The sequence below is a fragment of the Geotrypetes seraphini genome, chromosome 3 (genome assembly GCF_902459505.1).
Source record: "Geotrypetes seraphini chromosome 3, aGeoSer1.1, whole genome shotgun sequence".
NCBI lineage: Eukaryota > Metazoa > Chordata > Amphibia > Gymnophiona > Dermophiidae > Geotrypetes > Geotrypetes seraphini.
In genome coordinates this window covers 167,729,442-167,751,087 of record NC_047086.1, presented here as the reverse complement: position 1 = coordinate 167,751,087, position 21,646 = coordinate 167,729,442, and the positions used below count along the sequence as shown (strand labels likewise).

The 21,646-nt window shown below is 41.1% G+C and overlaps 1 protein-coding gene and 1 long non-coding RNA gene across 2 annotated transcripts in view; one reads left to right on the top strand and one right to left on the bottom strand.

Moving 5' to 3' along the window:
* LOC117357960 overlaps positions 1 to 3,627 on the top strand; it is a 36,398-nt gene extending 32,771 nt beyond the window's left edge. Inside the window, exons 2-3 of the long non-coding RNA XR_004538913.1 lie at positions 1,634 to 1,785; positions 2,106 to 3,627. This is a non-coding gene — a long non-coding RNA (uncharacterized LOC117357960). The remainder of the gene's footprint in view (positions 1 to 1,633; positions 1,786 to 2,105) is intronic.
* A 2,274-nt stretch (positions 3,628 to 5,901) lies between these two features.
* The window catches only part of MYCT1 (MYC target 1), a 40,704-nt gene continuing 24,959 nt past the window's right edge, over positions 5,902 to 21,646 (bottom strand). Inside the window, exon 2 of the mRNA XM_033939252.1 lies at positions 5,902 to 8,350. Within this exon, the coding sequence (XP_033795143.1) occupies positions 7,827 to 8,350 (524 nt within the window). The 3' untranslated portion in view covers positions 5,902 to 7,826. The remainder of the gene's footprint in view (positions 8,351 to 21,646) is intronic.

The window sequence follows — 21,646 nt, the reverse complement described above, 5'->3', positions numbered from 1 at the left end:
TCCCTCCACCACCCTTTCATACCACCCTACCCCCCTTTCTCTCCCTCTACCACCTTTCTATGCTCCTTTTTCCCTACAAACCAGCAAGGTCCTGCTATGACTGCTTCTACTGCCTCTGCTCCAGAAGACATAAGTGATGTCTGAAGGGGTGGGCTGGCAGATGCAGGGAGTTGTGGCAAGGTCCTGTGATGATTTCAGCTACCGGCCCACCCCCTCCAATGTCACTTACATTTTCCTGAGCAGAGGCAGCAGAAGCAGTCATCGTGGGACCTTCCTGCATTTCAGTGCGGCTGCCGACTCTGCTTCAGAATAAGTATGGCAGCCGCGCTGAGGTGTAGGTGTCGTTTAGAGCAGTGCAGGAGGTTCCGGACCCAGCCGGCTGTGCACTCCCCTAGGGCTGGCACCCGGGGCAGTCCGCACCTTCCTGCCCTCCCCTTGGTATGCCACTGCTCATCACTATTGATGTTAGCGTGAGTTTTGTGAAGCTGGGTATCAAGGAATCTGAGTAAGTAAAGTTCCTTTTGATGAAATAGAATTTTATTTAAATTCATCCCAGTCTCAGCCTCAGCCCTGCCCCCTAAACCTGTTCTCGTGCTTCGAGCTGCGTCAGGAGTGATGTGATGATGCCCTCCCATTACAGTTCCGAGCTGGGAGCTTTTCAAATCCGGACAAAGTGCTGGGTTTTGAAAAGCCGTCCAAATCCCCGGACATGTCCTCTAAAAAGAGGAGATGTCCGGATAAATCTGGAATTCTGGTAACCCTAAGTAAGTCCCTCCTATCCATACCCTTCTCTCCCACTGTCAACTCCAGACTCCGTCTCTTCTGTCTTGCTGCACCATATACCTGGAACAGACTGCCTGAGTCAATACATCGAACTCCTTCTCTATCAGTATTCAAATTAAGCTAAAAGCCTACTTGTTTTAGGCTGCTTTCAACACCTAACTCCCATTCACCATGATACCTCTATGTCCATATTATTATTCTCTATGCAAAAAACTTCACAAACCCTATCTGTCCCATTTATTCAATCTGTCTGTCTCTCCTAATTAGATTGTAAGCTCTTCTGAGCAGGGATCATCTATGACATGTTGAATGTGCTATAGAAATGATAAATAGTAGTAGTAGTAGTAGTGCAGGGGTCTCAAAGTCCCTCCTTGAGGGCTGCAATCCAGTCGGGTTTTCAGGATTTCCCCAATGAATATGCATGAGATCTATGTGCATGAACTGTTTTCAATGCATATTCATTAGGGAAATCCTGAAAACTCGACTGGATTGCAGCCCTCAAGGAGGGATTTTGAGATCTCTGTAGTAGTGCATACCCAAGATGTGCTTGCAGCTTAATTGAGTAACAAGCCCTGAACTATCAATAATGGGGTAATAACACTACATTGAAGCCAATGGTTTGGCCATTACAAAGTATATCAAGTCTCAAAATAAAATAAATATAACAACCGTTAATTGGCATTGGCAATGTGCTATTTTGCGTATTACAGCTTAGTAAATAAGTCTCAAATGCTTATAAGTTCAATATAGTAATTTAAAAATTACTTAAATTTATGAACTGATGCCATTCCATACAAATGATAATGTCTTCCTTTTTTTTTTAATTCCCTAATGAAATGTTTCTGTTCAGTTCAATGAAGTGATGAAAACATCCATATAAGCTCTGTTTCATATTTAGTATCTATCACCATCTAGTGGGCCAAACAACAACTTCAACTTAGCAGCAAAGGATGAAATTATTTATTATAGATTTAACGCACACCTTTTCAGTAGCAGCTCAAGGTGAGTTACAGGCATGCTATGTATTTTCTTGTCACCAGATAGCTTACAATCTTTTTTTTTTTTTTCTTTACTGAGGGCAATGACTTGCTCAAAATTACATGGATCAGCAACAGAATTAAGCACAGTTACATATTTCAGGGACAGTTTTGAGGAAAATGGTGGGGTAGCCATGTTAATCCACTTTTAAAGGAAATATATAGAAATAGAAAAAATAAACTTAAAAGGAAATTAGATGATACCTTTTTAATTGGACTAAATGCAGTTTTCATTGCTTTTTTTCTGAATCACTTTGCCTTTTTTTTTTTTTTTAACATTCTCAGCAAGATACGACCTTCAAAATGGAACACAATACTCCAACTGGGGCCTCCCAATACCTTTCTTCTGCTGGTTATAGCCCTCTCTATGCATTTATTTTATTTAATTCATTTTCTATCCTGTTGTCCCCAAAGAGCTCAGAATGGGTTACAGGTTGAACATACAAAAAAGACAGTTAACAGGTTATGATTTACCATAATTACAGTACAGTTTATGATACAGTTTTTTATTCTAACTTGTTATATACTAGGGGGTCTAATACCAATAATATACTTAATATACAGTTTATAGGTTGCAATTTGTCAAAGTCATCCTTACAATGCAAGATTTTCAATACAAGTGGATTCCGGAACATGGCTGCGATGCGAGTGGCTGTGTGATTGCTGAGCTCTCCCTCATAGGCCCCTTCAGCGCAACTAAGGACTGTTTTTCTTCCACAAAAATCTCAGAATTTGTTAAATATGGCTACGGGAAGACAAAGGCGTTTGGAAAATGCTTTTGCAGCATCTGGTTCAGTTAAGAGGTCAAAACCTGATCCTCCAACACCATCTAAAGTACCTCTGCCAAAGGATTCCACTGAACGTCTAGATTGGGGAGATGAAAAGCAGTAAAGAAATGCTGCAGGACAACTCAATTAAGTTACAAGATAACTCAGTTAAACTTACAACAATTAAGGAAGAGATGGCAAATTTGGCAAAACAGATACAGGTCTCAAATGCTGACTCTAAATCTGAAAACAGTTTTTGTCTATCACATCCTGTTTTTAAGTTATGTGTCAGTTTGTTATCTTTTTCGTCAATAACAATAACACTACCATGAAGCAGTGGTATTTTACTGTGTCTGTAACACAATATTGCATTTTAGGACAGCTCATCGATCACATAGAACAGTCATTTGAAAGTTTATACTAAAAAGTAATTGTGCTACTTTTTCTACCTGCAAATTTTTATATTTTGTTTGTTTTTGTCTAAGATATTATAATTATTATGAACAGATGAGGTTATGTTAAACATCTTGATAATTTCTGTTATGTCTGTGGACAATTTATTACACGAGATCGGTGAAAGAATCTGCCCAGCAGACTTCAAAGTGCATACAAGCATTATTTTGGCTGTAAAGTTGTTGACCAAGATAAAGCTTGGGCACCTCGTGTGTGCTGCACTGTCTGCTATTCCAGATTAACAAGCATTCGTGCCGGTTGTTCAGAATTTTCTTGGTAATCACAGATCAGAGAATTATGCTGAGCTTGTGGAGAACATGCTGACAGCATATCAGCTAATGGGTGCCAGAATGTCACTTCTTACATTCTCAGCTCGACTTCTTCCCACCCACTTGGTGATGTCAGCAATGAGCATGGGGAAAGATTTCATCAAGATATCAAGGTGATGGAAAGCAGATATCAAGGAAAGTTCCATTCTAGTATGATGGGAAACTATTGTTGGTTCTTGCAAAGAAAGACAAATGTACAGTACAAGCATAAAAGCAAGTGTCTCAAAACATTTCTAAACATGCTGACATCACTTTTGTGCGAGTTAAGAGAGGCGTAAATATATGCTGTAACATGTCTCATTATTTTTGTGTTTGTTTTCAGAGTAAACTCCTTAACACAAGTTTGGTGGGACACAGTTCATACTTGCAAAATTGTGCTGATTTGGCAAACTGTCTAAAAAAATCAGTTACGTGTATCTCAGCTGAATTTCAATTACAGATCTGAAATCAGCGTCATTAAATTAACTAAGAACACTTAAGTTCTCAGTAGCAAAGAGAAACGTTTTTTTTTTGTTGTTGTTGTTGACCAATGATAAGAATTCAACAACGGAGAAACATGTGTTGGTATCTATAACTAGCAGCATGAGGACCTTTCTGTGTCTTTGTGAATTTCAATGAACTTTTAAAGACATTTTGTTTTTTCTTTGCTTGCTTTGGATTATACCTCCTTGCTTCACATTTTGGAGACTACATACATGAGGTTTCTTTGCTTCTTTGGAAATCAGAATTGACATCCATGTCAGGATGCATCCAATGCCAGTAGGATTTTAGAAAAGGATCAGCTAATTTAGAACCTTTGGTGAAATGCATTCATGTGTAGTACCATCTATCCGTGGTGGAAGCAACAATTTCACATAGGCAACATTTAGAATATCAACAGAGGCAACACACCCAACAAAAGGTAGGCATTTAGGCCTGGATTCTGAAAGCGGTGCTGTAATCGTCAGATACCTCAAAAAAATAGCACTGGTCGTGTGTCATTCCGATTAGGGCACCGCTTTCACAGTTGCAGCCCGCGTCGAAGGTAGGCGTTGGAAATTTAGGCCATGGTTTTACAGGCCTACATTTCCTGTGCCTACCGTTGACATAGAATCATGCTTAGCTGCGCTGAATATCAACCCCACCCATAACCATGCGTCTTTTGATGTTCTGCGTTGCTAAATGTCTACACGTGATTCTGGTGCCATGTTTTGTAGGTGCCTCGAGGAAACTTTTTTTTTTTTTTCTTTTAATTGGTTTTTAATGGTGCAGTCCATTACCACATCATTAATAACCAATTAAACCAATTAACTACGGCGCCAGTAAAGTGCCTACCGGTGCCTGCCTAATGGTGCTGGTTTTAGAATCTGGGCCTTAGACTTCTAGGGATCCTTTTACTAAACTGTGGGATTCTGTTATTAAGGTGCACTAACTGATTTAACGTATGCTAAAGATTAGCGCGCGTAAATGCTAAGATGCCCATAGGATATAATGGACACCTTAGCATTTAGCACTCACTAAATCGGTTATTGCACCTTAATGAAAGGACCCCCGTGGTAGAGCTTTTGTACCGTGGGCTGGCGAAGTAAATGCTCTGACACTCATTCAATTCCTATGAGCGTCGGAGCATTTACCTCTCTGGCCTGTGGTAAGAAGCTCTGCTGCAGTGTAGTAAAAGCCAGCATTGAGCTGGCACTACAGAACCTAGACATGGAAGTGCCCACGCTTAAACTTGTATGCTGTTTTGGAAACTTACAAATCCAAATGCTCCAAATGAAGTGCAGAGGGGAGAGTGTGGTGCTGTGGTTAAAGCTACAGCCTAGGCACCCTGAGATTGTGGGTTCAAACCCACACTGCTCCTTGTGACCCTGGGCAAGTCACTTAGGGCTCCTTTTTTACGAAGCCGCGTTAGCGGTTTAACATGCGTAATAAATACGCGCTAATTTGCTGGCTGTGCTAGCTGCTAAAGCCTCCTCTTGAGCAGGCAGTAGTTTTTCGGCTAGCGCGGGGGTTAGCGTCCGCTAAAAAGTTGCATGTGATAAAGCCGCTAACGTGGCTTCGTAAAAAGGAGCCCTTTATCACCCCATTGGCCCAGCTACGTTAGATAGATTGTGAGCCCACCGGGACAGAGAGGGAAAACTGCTTTTAGTACCTGAATAAATGCATGTAAACCGTTCTGAGCTCCCCTGGGAGAACGGTATAGAAAATTGAATTAATAAAAAAAATAAAAAAATAATCATTCAGCACTACTGCTTCTGAAGGAAAATATTGGGGGATTAAAGGGGAAAGCTTCCCCCATCCCTTCTGGACCCAGGAGCAGCTCTAAATCCCAACACTGATCTCTGGAGTTGGGATTTAGAGCTGCTCCTGGGTACAGAAGGGATGGGGGGAGCTTTCCCCTTTAATCCCCCAATATTTTCCTTCAGAAGCAGTAGTGCTGAAAGAATACGGGTAGTTCTGTGAGACTACCAGTATTCTTGTTTTCTCAGATGGGGAATGAATATGAATAACACTGATCTCTGGAGTTATTCATATTCATTCCCCATCTGAGAAAACGAGAATACTTGTGTGTTTTTTGGATCCCACCCTAGTCCAACCTAAATCATGTCCAAACCATGGTCTCTTGCCATATGAACATAGTTCAGATTTATATGTATAAATCTCAGCTTTCTAAAATCTGGTTTTCCACATTTATTTGAGGTGTATATATTCAAATGCCAGTGTTTACATGTGTAAATCATTAAAATAAGGGCCATAATATTATTAGTATACAGAAGAGTCGTGCTGTGAAGTTAATGATGTGTGTGGAAGATGAAGTTCGTACAAGTACTTGCACCAGTGGTATAAGGGTTTGCTCTAGTTTGAAATTCTAACAATGATAATTTATGAAGGAAAACTGCTTTCTTGGTTTGTGCGGGCTGGTTTATTTTTGGGTTTTTTTTGCTGTTGTTTACTTTAGAAAGGTATAGAGCATGATGAACTTTCTTTAGGAAACAGTCTCAATGTCAAAATATGATTATGTTAATAGCTCATGACACAAATTTTTGGCAGATTTCTTTCATTTATAATTTTTCTTATGCACAAATTCAAACAGTTCACAATGTTAGGTATGGCTCAGTATCTAATTTTCATATATGTATACACATCATACTATTTTCTAAAAATATTTTGTTTAAAAAAGTGCCTAGGTTAAATAATGTAATGTCTGATGGTTTGATTAATTCACCAAGAATAATTAAATGGTATGTGTAGCCACTTTGCTAAAATGAATTAATATCATCGTCCATCTTTTAATTTTTTTTTCTTCAATAACATAGGGGCCCTTTTACTAAAGTATGATAAAAAAAAATTTGCAGTTACTGCATGGTTAATACAAAAATTGCTGTGTGGTAAGTGCAAATGCAGTGTGGTAAATGTGGAAGGAGTGGCCACCCTCTGGCCTACACTTACCAAACAGGACAGAAGCTTACTGCAGAGGCACCATGTTACATGCAGTGCTGTTGCTGTCAGAAACCACATGTAAGAGGGTGCTGTTTAAGACAAATAAATAAATAAATAAGACAGCAGCAAGCCATAATGGCACATCCCACTTCTTCCAACATGTCCCCCCCATTTCTCCCCAGGTCGGGCACCCCTTGCACAAGCACCCTGATCTGCAGTGCAACTCTCCCCCTCCTCCCAGATGCCTAGTACAGACCATCTGAATCTCCAGTACAGATTTAAGATTCCCAATTTCCTGTAGAGATACCACAATCTCCTATAGAGATACTCCCCTGTAGAAATACTTTTGCTCCCCCTAGTGGTAGTCTTGTAGTAAGGAAGGATGACCATAGTTCTGTGAGACTACCAGCTAGGGGCAGGTACTGTTTTGGAGGAGGTGCCAGGCTGTGCGGCATATTAAACCCTACCTTAGTTGCTCAAAGCAGTTTAGCAAAAGAGCCTCATAGGGACATATTAAGTTGCCTTAATAAAACATCATTTTTCTTATAATCAACAATGTCTTTTGGTAATAATAAACGGAAACATCGTGTACTAAACTTATCTATGCATCAGTACTTGTTTTTCTTCAAAATATTAAAAGTGTAACATTCCTGGAGTTTGAAACAATTGTAGAATTATATATACAGAGAGAAGAATAAAATCAACAGTAATCCCAATGGACTAGTGATGTTAATTCAGTCTTTTAAAGTCATATTATGTCGGTTTTAATGAGATGCTGTATCTCTTAGGTATAGGTTTTTCCATCTCTTATGTATCTAGTTGATGAACACAAAGGAACAGTAAAAATGGAAGGGGACCTCAATGTAAGAATCCCTATCCTGCCACATAACACTTTATCTAAACAGTATAACCTGTAAGTGAAGGCAATATGTCATATAAAAATGTACTATAGAAAGTGGCAGCAATAGGAAGTTTCCTAGTCATCCAATTTATTATATTTAAAATCCCTCTTAAAAAAAAAAGAAATAGGGCATTATTCAAGAGCATGAGTCTGGAAACGCTTTAATGATGCTTTCATAGGCCGGAGGTGGTGTTTGTGTAGAATGGCAGGAACGTAGGCTGTTGTTCCACCGGAATTCAGGACTGGATGAACTGCCAGTAGCAGGAGAAGTGGTGCTGTTGCTGCGTGGAAGCGTTACCAGTTGGCTTTCAGCTTCTACTGGAAGAGGAGGACACTGCAAAAAAGGGTGGAACGTGGATGCTCGGAAGCTCGGCTTTCTTGGGAACGAATCGGCTTGTTCCTGGGAGTTTTGCCTCTGAAAAGTGAGGCTGGCCAAACTGAGATTACTGCGGCGCTCACAGCTGCTGTTTCGGTAGAACCCGGTCCGATTAGAAGCCTGATTGAGAGAAGCTCTGGTGTTTCGTCTAGTGGTCAAGGACATCCTAGGGGAGATATGAGCACTGGCTCTGCGACGGGACAGACACATGAACATAATCCATATTATTGCACCAATCACCAGTCCAATCACAATGGATACACTAAAAGACAGTATCACACCACCTAGGAAGACAAAAAACAGTCAAGTTAACACAATTTTGAGCATGGTGTTCTAAAGAATCTGATAGAGAATAGCACACTCCATTTGCAATTTTAGCATGCAGAAGTAAGGGTCAATAAACACTTTGTGAGGATACCTTTCCTTGGACTAACATCTTTTTGTCAAACCTTTGAGAGTTATGTTCTGTTTAGGAAGTCAGAGAAGAAACAATGCATATACACTGAGTTTAAATAGAACAAAATCATCTAGGTCTGAGGTTATCTGTATATGTCAGTAGAACTCGGCAAAAGGTGTGGGAGGGACAGAAAGAGGCTATGATGCTGTAATACTTTACAGTTGTCTGACAATGGTATTAAAGTATTTTAAGGGTTAAAATATTGTATATAATAAATATGAAGAAATAGCTTGAATGCAGGGCCTGCTCAGTGTTATGGTGCTCCCCCCTTCCCCGGTGGAGCCCCACCCACAAAGCTTGAGCTTTCTCTTCCCCATCCTCGGCCCAACATTTCTCCTCTTCTTTCTCCAGCCCCTAGTCCAGCCTTGCTCCCTCTGCTATCTCCCTATCTCCTCTGTCCCCTGCAGCCCTCTATGATTTTTGGTTCATTTTATTTAATATACCGCCCTTCCTTATACAATAACAGAGGGCCCCCAAACCGATTGGTAAACGATCGGTTTGCTTAGTGAATCTAGCCCTAGATGGTTTCTTTTGGAATATCTGAAATTAAGTGGTAAAAAATGTGTTCCTTTGCTTCAAAAATATATAAATAAACCCTATAGTCAAAGACTGCATGAGAGACATTTGCCTGTGGTTTGTCTCAGGTTGTCAACAAACCAAATAAAGAATTAACATTGTTCAATTGAAAAGTAAATGATGACTGTAATACCATAAGGCAAGGAAGACAATGTCTGTATTGAATCCTTTTGCATTAGTTTCAAAGGACCCAATATTCAGCTGCCAGCAATCGGTTATTTTTCTGACCACCATCACTGGTGTTATACCCAAAATTCAATGCTGGGCCATGTTCGGGCTCTGACATTAAATTTCCAGATGTATGGAGCTGGTCAAAATATAGCCAGTTATAAGAGTGAAATTCTTCATGTATGTAGCTGTATAGAACTGCATAAATATAGTACTGACTTTTCTGTGATCCTATTTATGTATTTAGCTGGGTGTCAGGTCAAAAGCGCGCCGGGAAAAAGGTGCACGCAGACAATTGAGCACAGCACAGAGGCGCGCGCCGAAGAAAATTACTATTTTTAGGGACTCCGACGGGGGAGCATGGGGGGGAACCCCCCACTTTACTTAATACAGATCGCACCATGTTGTGGGGGGTTGTAACCCCCCACATTTTACTGGAAACTTAACTTTTTCCAGTTTCCAGTAAAATGTGGGGGGTTACAACCCCCCACAACGCCGCCGCGATCTGTATTAAGTAAAGTGGGGGGGGCTCCCCAACAAAACCCCCCATCGGAGCCCCTAAAAACAGTAATTTTCTTCGGCGCGCGCCTCCGTCTTGCGCTCAGTTGTCGGCGCGCGCCTTTGTCTTCCGCAATTATGTCTATGAACCATTTAGCTGTAACCAATTAAGTGCCAAATATCACACTTATGGTTACATTTACCAACTCCGCCCCTGGAACAACCCCAAAGTAGTTGGTTTCAGCTTGGATACTAACCAGACATTTCCAGCGGTACTATGCAGTTAAGAGCTGATGAAAAATGCCTGGTTAGCCCCAGTCAGAGCATCTCCTGGCCATTAAAATCATTTTGACTATCAGGCCCAAAGTGTTTGATCGTTTATAATTTCAAATGTGTTTTACATTTCTATATATTCTTGAAGTTCCTTTAAGTGCCTTTATTGAAAGAGAATTAATGGGGGGGGGGGGTAGGGTTAAATGGAGGGTAGGGTTAAATGGTAATTTTTCTCAATGGAAGAGAGTAAACAGTGGAGTGCCGCAGGGGTCTGTATTAGGACTGGTGCTATTTAACTTATTTATAAATGATCTGGAAATTGGAACAACAAGTGAGGTGATTAAATTTGCAGATGATACTAAACTGTTCAAACTTGTTAAAACGCATGCGGATTGTGAAAAATTGCAGGCGGACCTTAGGAAATTGGAAGACTGGGCGTCCAAGTGGCAGATGAAATTTAATGTGGACAAATGCAAACTGATGCACATTGGGAAGAATAACCTGAATCGCACTTACTGGATGCTAGGGTCCACCTTGAGGGGTTAGTGCCCAAGAACAGGATCTGAGTATCATTGTAGACAATACGATGAAACCTTCTGCTCAATATGCGGCGGCAGCCCAAAAAGTAAACAGATTGCTGGGAATTATTAAACAAACTTCTGCTGGCAAACTTTTTGGGGGTGTGGAGTGGGAGTCGGCAGGAGGGACAGGACATCCCTCCTACCGGAGAACTTTCAGGGGTTTGGGCTAGCATCTGGCAAGAGATTGTTTTACAATTCAAATTTACTCTTTTTCACTTCACCAAATAGCAATATACTAGACTATTTGGCAAGAGATTGGGCATCTCTCCTGCCGCGATCATTGCGGGGGTGGGAGGGTCATGGCAAGTGCAGGCAGGAGGGACTGGGAATCCTTCTTGCCAGCGAAGGTGGTGAGGGGGGGGGGGGTTGGGGTGTCCAGCAGAAGGGACTGGACATCCCTCCTGCCAGAGATGCTGGCGAGAGGTGCATGGCAAGTTCGGGCAAGACAGACTGGGTATCTCTCCTGCCATGATCATTACTGGGGTGGGGGGACAGGTTGCCTGGGCCGCTGAGCTGATTGTGGCAGCCACGATCAGCTCAGCAGCCTGATCCAGAACTTATACCTGTTTTGATTTGGTCAAAGCCAAAACATATAAGTTCCATCCATTCCATCCAGGCAACCTGTTAAACTTTTGGTTATTGCTGCCGGACGACTAAGTCTAGCTTGGCCCACATCCAGCCCTAACCACTCCTCGAAAAACACCCTATTTCCTTCTGGACGCACAGCGGCAGTCAAAAGGCTTAAGCTCATTTTAGCTACATCTAAAACCCGTTTCAATTATCGGTACTTGGACGACCTGTCTTTTTGATCATTCAAGTGCCAATTTAGGTGAATTTTTAGACGTATTTTCTTTTTAATTATGTACCTCATAATGTCTAGTTACTTTATATAGTTACTTTTTTTAAAGGACACCCATCTGTTTTTCTTTGAGTCCTAGACCCATTTATTGGGCTGCTTCAAGTTTCCAACAAAATTCTTTTTGCATGAAATTGTTCAAGTGTGCAGCATGAAGTAATTAATAAAGATGGTTGTGTCTTTTTTTTAAATTTTTTTTTTTTGTAAGCAAAAAAGATAACAATATTTCTGTTAAATGCTAGGTATGTCTGTTAAGTGGTGAAATGGAGTCAGTGCTAGCAAAGAAATAAAATCATGTTCAATCAACCATTGATTGCAACTGTGACATCAAATTTCACAGTCTCTGATGACCTTATCATGAACGTTGTCATAGAAAATATGTAGGCATTCAGTTAGCTATTTTCATGGGGTTTTTTCCTCCCTTATTTCAATTCAGTCTCTCTCATATTGGCTAGTTATATTTGATGACTTAAGCATTTTGGCCCAGATTCTCTACGGTGCTGTAAGTTAGGTGATGGTAGGCACCCTATCATCACCTAACTTAGGGCTCCTTTTACAAAGCCAAGTTAGCGGCTTCAGCGCGTGCGACTTTTCATCACGCGCTAATCCCCGTGCTAGCCGAAAAACTACCGCCTGCTCAAGAGGAGGAGGTAGTGGCTAGCGTGGCCTGCGGTTTAGTGCGTGCTATTACATGCATTAAACCGCTAACTTGGCTTCGTAAAAGGAGCCCTTAATTGTTATAATCAGTTCAATTACATTAGTTTCTTTAATTCCGCCAATATCTTGTGGTTCTAGATGGATTACAAAAGGAAGAGATTCTGGTCATTTCCAGATCACAGGGAAGGGTTGTAGCATTTGGAATCTGGGGATGGAGTGAGGATATTGGTTCTCTCAGGAGTTTGTCTTGACATATTTTTTTTTTGAACAACCTGGTTTTTATTTCCCTCCTGAAGTTTCTGCAGTTTGGTGCTGAAATCACTAGATTGGAGATGTGGCTGTTGAGTTTCGCTGCTTGCGTGGCAAGTAGTCCGTCGTGTATTTTTTTTACACTGAATGCCTTTGATTGGGGGGTGGTTGAAGGATGTCTGAGTTCTCCTTAGTCTGGAAGAGTTGCTTAATCAGCGCAGTAATTGAGTATACCAATTAAAAACTCATTAAAAAAATATATGTGCCCCGGAGGCATGTACAAAAATTACGCTGGCATCATGTTTAAAGAGGCACCAAGCAGCGCCTGTGGTTGAAGCAGGTGTGGTTTGTACCAGAAATGACCTTAGGCACCGTTACACTTCTCTGTTGATACGATTTACATCAAAGATAGGCACCAGTAATGTAGGCATTCAAAACCCTGTCCTACATTTCTGGCGCCTGCCGTTCACATTAGTCACTTCTGCAAGTAGCACCATTACATGATTGACAAGCGACCGGTGCTGTTTTTGCAGATGGTTGTCAATTATGGTGCTGTTTGCAGAATCTGACCCTTTCTATTTAGACATTTGCTTTGATAATGGATGGATATCCAATTGCTGGAATTATGTTTATTTTATTTATTTATTTATGAATTTAAAAATTTTTTTTAACAAGCATTACAATCTTGTACAGAAAAGTACAATCAAGAAAACATATCATTGATTATTCTCAAACTTGAAAATAAATCAAAATTACATCAAGATTACATAAAAGGCAATGAATCCGACTTAATCATACACTAGTCCTCAACAATGGATCCAAGATTAAGGAATTAGGAGTAAATATAGTACAATAATAAATTTAACCAAAACACGTCATCTGATGCTGAAAGAGAGCTTAATTAATTAAGACACAGATGTTTCTCCTTTTTCAAGGCGCTTCATAGAGAGGAAAGCAGTCAGATGAGACGGTTCAAAGAAAATATATTTAAGGGAATTATATCTAATTACACACTTACAAGGATATCTAAGAAAAAATAATCCCCCCATCTGGGTCACACCAGGTTTTAACAATAAAAATTCCCTCCTTCTTTTCTGAGTTTCTCTCGAAACATCAGGATAAACCTGAATATGGAAGCCAAGGAAATCCCTGGATCTATTTTTGAAGAAAAGTTTAAGAATCCAATCTCTGTCTGGAGCCAAAGCTACAGTCAGTAAGAGAGTGGCTGGACTAGCCACCTCTCTATCAGATTGTTCCAATAAAGCAGTAACATCCAAAGGATTTTCCTGTGGTCTGCCATAAGAACATAAGAACATAAGCAATGCCTCTGCTGGGTCAGACCTGAGGTCCATCATGCCCAGCAGTCCGCTCACGCGGCGGCCCAACAGGTCCAGGACCTGTGCAGTAATCCTCTATTTATACCCCTCTATCCCCTTTTCCAGCAGGAAATTGTCCAATCCTTTCTTAAACCCCTGTACTGTACTCTGCCCTATTACTCCCTCTGGAAGCGCATTCCAGGTGTCCACCACTCGTTGGGTAAAGAAGAACTTCCTAGCATTCGTTTTAAATCTGTCCCCTTTCAACTTTTCCAAGTGTCCTCTTGTTCTTTTATTTTTCGAAAGTTTGAAGAATCTGTCCTTCTCTACTCTCTCTATGCCCTTCATGATCTTATAAGTCTCTATCATATCCCCTCTAAGTCTCCTCTTCTCCAGGGAAAAGAGACCCAGTTTCTCCAATCTCTCAGCGTATGAGAGGTTTTCCATCCCTTTTATCAAGCGTGTCGCTCTCCTCTGAACCCTCTCGAGTAACGCCATATCCTTCCTAAGGTACGGAGACCAATATTGGACGCAGTATTCCAGATGCGGGCGCACCATCGCCCGATACAATGGCAGGATAACTTCTTTTGTCCTTGTTGTAATACCCTTCTTGATTATGCCTAGCATTCTATTTGCTTTCTTAGCGGCTGTTGCGCACTGTGCCGTCGGCTTCATTGTCATGTCCACCATTACCCCCAAGTCCCTTTCTTGGTTGCTCTCATTCAATAATATCCCTCCCATCGTATAGTTGTACCTCGGGTTTCTGTTTCCAACATGCAATACTTTACATTTCTCAACGTTGAACTTCATCTGCCATCTCGCCGCCCATTCCCCCAATTTGTTCAAGTCCCTTTGCAATTCTTCGCATTCCTCTTTAGTCCCAGCTCCACTAAATAGTTTTGTATCGTCCGCAAATTTTATTATCTCACACTTCGTGCCTGTTTCTAGATCATTTATGAATATATTAAATAGCAGCGGCCCGAGCACTGAGCCCTGCGGAACACCACTCGTGACCCCCATCCAGTCCGAGTAGTGGCCCTTCACCCCTACCCTCTGTTTCCTACCCGCCAACCAGTTTCTGATCCATCTATGTACGTCTCCGTCCACTCCATGGTTCTTCAGTTTCCGGAGTAGACGTTCGTGAGGCACCTTGTCAAAGGCTTTTTGGAAATCAAGGTATATGATGTCTATGGGGTCTCCTCTGTCCATCCGTTTGTTAATTCCTTCGAAGAAGTGCAATAAGTTCGTTAGGCACGATCTCCCCCTGCAGAAACCATGTTGGGTTGTTTTCAAAAGTTCGTTTCTTTCCAGATGTTCATCGATGTGTTCTTTAATCAGTGCTTCCGTCAGTTTCCCCGGAACCGAAGTCAAACTCACTGGTCTGTAGTTTCCCGGGTCACCTCTTGATCCCTTTTTAAAGATGGGCGTGACATTGGCTATCTTCCAATCCTCCGGGATCATCACCATCTTTTTTTTGAGAGTCCTGATTTTTTCTATTAGGCAAATAGTACACTCTTGACAATGGTGGGAATGAACTCTCTGGAATTTTTAAGTTTTCCAGAAAATAACGTTTTATCATTTCTCCTGGAGGAATTGACGCAACCTTCGGAAAATTAATCAAACGCAAATTATTAAACCGACTATTGTTTTCTAGTACTTCCAATTTTCTTCTCATATTAAGGTTATCTTTCACAATCAAATCTTGGTTGCTCTTTAACATTTTTAAGTCCTTCTTTTCTTCTTGAATCTCAGTTTTTATAACTACAATGTCCTGTTTCACAATTTTAATTTCTTCTTTCTGAACTTGTAACTCTTTATCCAAATTCTTTATCTGAGGACTGAGAGAATTACCCAGACTAGAGACCAAATCCCATAAGGATTCCAATGTAACCTCAGGGGGTCGGATAGGGGCAAAGGAAAGTACCTGTGCAATGTTAATTGGTTCATCCGAGTGCTTTACCTCCCTTGAGCCTTGTTGACCCTCAGACATAGTTGTCCCGGTCGCTGGTTCTCTTACAAGGAGAAATTCCCCTTGTGCTGTTCCCTGTAGCAAGCCCTCCGCTTCGCTGGCCTCTCGAGAGGAAAACTCTGCCTCTTCAGACATGCTCTCTTCCCTCGGAGAGCTAGCTCCCAGCGGCAACGGCTGTAGGGGAGGCGTCCTGACGTCGGGGCTTAGCGTGACATCCAGCCCGGGGGTATCCGCCGAAGCACTCCTCTCAGCCGGCGCTCCCATCGGGCGATTCCCCAAACGACTCGGCTCGCTTTGAAGACGTCGGAAAATGTCATCGACGGTAAGAACTGCGGGGCTCGAGGGCTGGGAGGCTCCACCGACGCTTCTACCCCTTCTCTTCGGCATTATTTCAGTAAGCAAAAAAGACACCCTCCAAGCGTCTTTTCAGCAACAGATAGCGGCGGCCATCTTGGATCTCGGAATTATGTTTATTTAATGTCAAAACAATTGTTTATAGCCAAGAATTAAAGAGTAACTAAAAGTAACATATTACTTTCACAGTAATTGAATATGTTACTTCATTAACCCCCCTATATAAAACAAGTAACTAGTAATTGTAATATATTACTTTTTCCTTGCAGTAGCTAGTAACTTTAATATATTATTTTTACCAAGTAACTTGCCCAGCTCTGAGTATGCACGTACTTTTGCATGTGTAGAGCCAATGATGTAGTAAAGGGCGGCGCTCCTTGCCTTCCCTGTACCTTTTTTTACTTCCCTGGCATGAGATTGCTGCCCACGTCGGCTTCGGCGCTCTCTCTGCTGTCAATTCTGGGGCCCGCACCTAGGAAGTGATGTCACAGGGTGAGCCGACATCGACGTGGGGATGCTGCTCACGCCAGAGAAGTTAAAAAGGTACGGGGACAGAGAAGGGGTGTGTGCGCGCAGCAGGGGGATGGGGAAGAGGGCAGGGGAGGGGTGCCAACACCCTAGCCGCCGTTCACCCTTGCTACACCACTGCGTAGAGCAAAGGCATTCCCGGGGGCAGAGTTGGGCTAGGGAACGCAACAACCTGCACAGTTTTGTATTTGCAAAGCTATGCATGCTCTTTAGGCTGAAGAAAAGTGCTCACAGAAAATAGCAGGTACAAGCTTCTGCAGCCACTTTTTTTTTGTTTTTTTTGTAATTCTTTATTTAAACACTGCGCACAGACAAGGAACATAATGTAACACTACAGTGCACTCAACAGAAGCACCACAAAACCTTCAGCAGCACTATAAGCCTTAGTACAGTGTATAACAGTTTCCAAGAACCCCCCAACCAAGTACTCCCCGTTCCTCAACCGCAGCCCTAGCCCAGACCCCCTTCCTCCCCCCAGATAGAACCAGCTTGGGTCAAACTTCAAAGAAAAATTGCCCACATAATTTTGTTTTGATGGTGCAAATGCTGGTCCTACCTTTTGCTCCCTTGGAGAAAGTTTGTGTACAAGGATTGCAGCCAAGCTTTGGTTAGGACCTTAGTATTGGCTTTCAGAGCCACTTTTAATGTTTCATTACATTGATTTTTAATACCTTTAGAAGGAGCGTGTAAATACCCTCAATCAGATTTTCAGACTCTGAAACACGATCGTGTCGAGTCTTGTTAGCAATAAAAGTGATTGGGCACCAGAGTCTCCTTCGCTGTTTGTTTCCTACGTTTGTTAAAATTACCCAGGGAATTTTTACCAATGCAAACAGATTCATTATTGCCCCTGTTGCCCCTCAAATTTGCAATATTAACTGATCAACTCATCGTGAATATATATATATATATATATATATTTTAATGGCATTTTGGTTTTTTGATTTTTGATATAGATTAATCCACCTCTGTTCTATGGAGTTTGAAGTAATAAAAGGCAGATAATTGCAAATGATTTTAAAGAACTCACAGTTCTTGCCTGGAGAAATTACCAAAGGCAGAAAATTAGGCAGGAAGTACAGTGGAAACACAGAATGTAGAGTGCACAGGAGACACCTGTGGCTGCACAAAATGGAGCCCAGACGGGCCAGAATAGGTCATCCAAAAGCGGCAGTCTGCTTCGTGACCTTCCGTGACTTGATGAACATATAGTCCCAGAGTCCTAATCAACAGCATTCCTTCAGAAGCTTAGTAATTAAATTTTACAAATGTCTTACGTGCAGAAGATCCTTTTTGACAGAGGTACACTTGACAACAGTATCATATATGTTTGTTTTTTCTTTAAAAACAGGGTTCCAAAATAAGGAATGGCTGCTGACATTCTGTACAGCATTTCATAAAAACTAGACTATAGGGTCCAGAATGTATTAAAATGCAGTGGAATGTATTAAGATGCAGTGGAATGTAAAAGAAAAAACTGCTATAAGTTCAAGAACTTTTTTACTGTTGATGTTCCATTATTATTGGATTTCTCTATTAATTTATGGCCCCTTTTATCAAGCTGCACTCGAGATTACTAGGAGGAAATGATTTTTCATTCAGAGAATAGTTAAACTCTGGAACGCATTGTCAGAGGTTGTGGTATGAGCGGATAGCATAGCTAGTTTTAAGAAAGGTTTGGACAAGTTCCTGGAGGAAAAGTCCACAGACTGTTATTGAGAAAGACAGGGGGAAAGCCACTGCTTGCCCTGGATCGGTAGCATGGAATATTGCTACTCGTTGGATTTTAGCCAGGTACTAGTGACCTGGATTGGCCACCGTGAGAACAGGCTAATGGGCTTGATGAACCATTCCTGCAAAGATGCTGAAACCGTACTAGCATATCTAGAAGCCTTAACATATAAAATCTTAGATCCTCAAACTACACATGAAAAAGGACACCAGCTGGACATCGTAGCATACATGTCCCAACAGACCTCACGCCCAGAAATTCAAACCTTAAACGGAAAATGGTACCGTTCCCTTTGGTCTGATCACTACACCTACTCATTTGAAATCAATTGGTCCTGTAACAAACACACTCCGTCTACTCAACAGACTACCTTCCGCTCACGCAAACATATAGATCCCACAGTATTCTGGACAAAAACAGACACCATAATCTAACATTACACATCTAAAGACTTCATCTCAAAATGGAACCTGCTAAGTAAGGCCACCCTAGATGAACTAGCCCCAGAAAAACCTAAAACCAAAATCCAAAGGAAATCAAACAAATGGTTCGACAATGAACTTCTCCAACTCAAAAGACAATGCAGACAACTGGAAAGAAAATGGAGAAAAAGCGACCAAGAATCCACAAAAACAGCATGGATAGCAACAAACCGAAAGTACAAACAAAAACTGAAAGAAAAAAGAAGGGCATTCTCGAAACAAATTGGAGATGGACCCCAAGACTCAAAAAAGCTATTCCAGCTACTAAAAGTCCTCACAAACACAACACCATACATAGAGAACAATACAATTCGCCCCCACCTAAAGCCACCCTCTTAGCTATCTACTTCAAAAACAAAATCGCAAATATCAGAGCCTCTTTCAGCGGAACACCCTCACACATAGAGACATCATTTCTACCAACAGAAAAAGAATCAGTTGCAGCAGATAGAACCTGGTCCCATTTCTCACCTATAGAATGGGCAGAGTTCAACAATCTTTATAATAAATACAGCCATGCAGCCTGTGACCTCAACCATTGCCCTCCATACCTACTGAAAAACTCAAGCATATTATTCCGATCCCTACTTCTACAATGGATATACTCATCATTACTAGAAGGTTATTTCCCACAAGAACTCAGCAAAATCATAATAACTCCGATATTAAAGGACCCTAAAGGAGCAAAAGACCAACCTTCCAATTACAGACTCATTGCCTCAATCCCATTGTACATCAAGCTGATGGAAGGTCTCGTAGCAAAAACTTTAGCCTCTTACCTAGAGAATCACAACATACTCCACCCCACACAATCGGGATTCAGAGCCAGATACAGCACAGAGACATTACTAGGAACACTAATGGACACTGCAAGACAACACCTCTGTACAGGCAAGAAAATCATGCTGATACAACTAGACCTTTCTGCAGCCTTCGACTTGGTAGACCACGACATGCTTCTACAACCTCTCGACTCAATAGGAATCTCAGACAAGGTACTTGCATGGTTCAAAGGATTCCTAAAATCAAGAACTTACAGAGTTAAAACAATGCAAGAAAAATCAGAACCATGGTCTAACCCCTACGGAGTTCCCCAAGGATCACCCCTATCACCCACACTATTCAATATATACATAGCCTCCCTCAGCTACTACCTAGATAATCATGACATAAGTTCATACAGCTACGCAGATGACATCACTATTCTCCTGCCCTTCGACCAACCAGAATCCGTCATGACTAACATAATACACAAAACTCTAAAATCAGTTGAAATTTGGATGACAGAGCACAAATTAAAACTTAACCCTGACAAAACAAATTTCATCCTACTAGAAAACAATAAAACTCCAACAATAAACTCGATCTCATACCCAATACAACCTACACTAAAATTGCTAGGAATCAAAATTGACAGAGGCTGCACCATGCAACCCCAAATTAACAAAATAATAAAGGCATCGTTCATGACCATGAGAAATCTAAGAAAAATCCGAACATTCTTCGAAAAGAAGCAATTCCTACTATTGGTACAATCTCTTATCCTTGGGATGTTAGACTACTATACCTACCTTGTCCCACAACCATGATGAAGCAATTGCAGACAATACAGAATACAGCCCTGAGACTTGTATATTTCCTAAAAAAATATTACCATATCACAGAGGCATACCATGACTCGCACTGGCTTCCAATAGAAGCGAGAGTACACTTCAAATTCTACTGCTTACTTTACAAGGCTCTCAATGGAGAGGGCCCAACCTACTGGAATAGCCGACTAAATCAATCCTCCTCAACCAGACACAGAAGATCCCACTCACTATTCACTCACCCATCATCCAAAGATGTCAAACGAAAAAAACTTTATGACAACCTAATAGCCTCCAAAGCAGCTAAACTGGACAGACAAATCACTACTCTGTTATCTTCGACTTCAGACTACAAAGCCTTCAGGAGAGATATTAAAACCATACTCTTCAAAAAACACATAAAACCTATCCAGCACAACCAATCCCAACCAAATATCTAACACTCTATTTACCCTTAGATCTCTCTAATACTCTTTTATCTATCAAACGTTATCTAAAACCCATACTTTCACCCTATTCTTATCTCCTAAAGACCTCCACTTCCCTTTGGTAACTCTTTATCCAATGTTTATTACCTTAAAAAATTCTATGACATCGTTTATTCTATTCCTTTTAATTTGAATGTAATTCTTGTTTTTAGTTTGAATGTAATCCGCCTTGAACCGCAAGGTAATGGCGGAATAGAAATCACTAATGTAATGTAATTAGTCTGACCCAGTAAGACTATTCTTATGTTCTTAATTCCTATGAGTGTTCAAGCACTTACCTCGCTGGTCCACACTAAAAACCTCTAGCACAGCTTGAGAAAAGGAGAGGGGGGAGGGGAGTTAGAATTGAAATCAATCCAGTCATGCTTATATTGGCTGGCTTCTATCAAGCTGTGCTAGAGGTTTTTAGCGCTGGTCGGCACAGTAAATGCTTGATGCCTAGATACTCCATATATCCTTTCAACCTGGTCTCAGTTCTTCACAGCTAGCTTTTGGTTAATCATTAGACATACATCAGAGGAAAAAATTCAGAAATATCATATCTAAAAATAAGAGTAAACATAATCATATGACACAGTTGTTTTTTTTTAAATAGCCTTCCAAAGCGGCACTCCAAAACATACTGTATTTAAGTTATCACCGCTAAGCTTCCTCATTGACCCAATTTTTATTTATTTATTTAAAAAATTTCTATCCATCTTATCAACTATGTGCTTAACAATTGATATATACATATTCTTTCAAAAATATTTTTACAAGATAGAAATCATAACACTGTACAGCAGGGGTAGGGAACTCCGGTCCTCG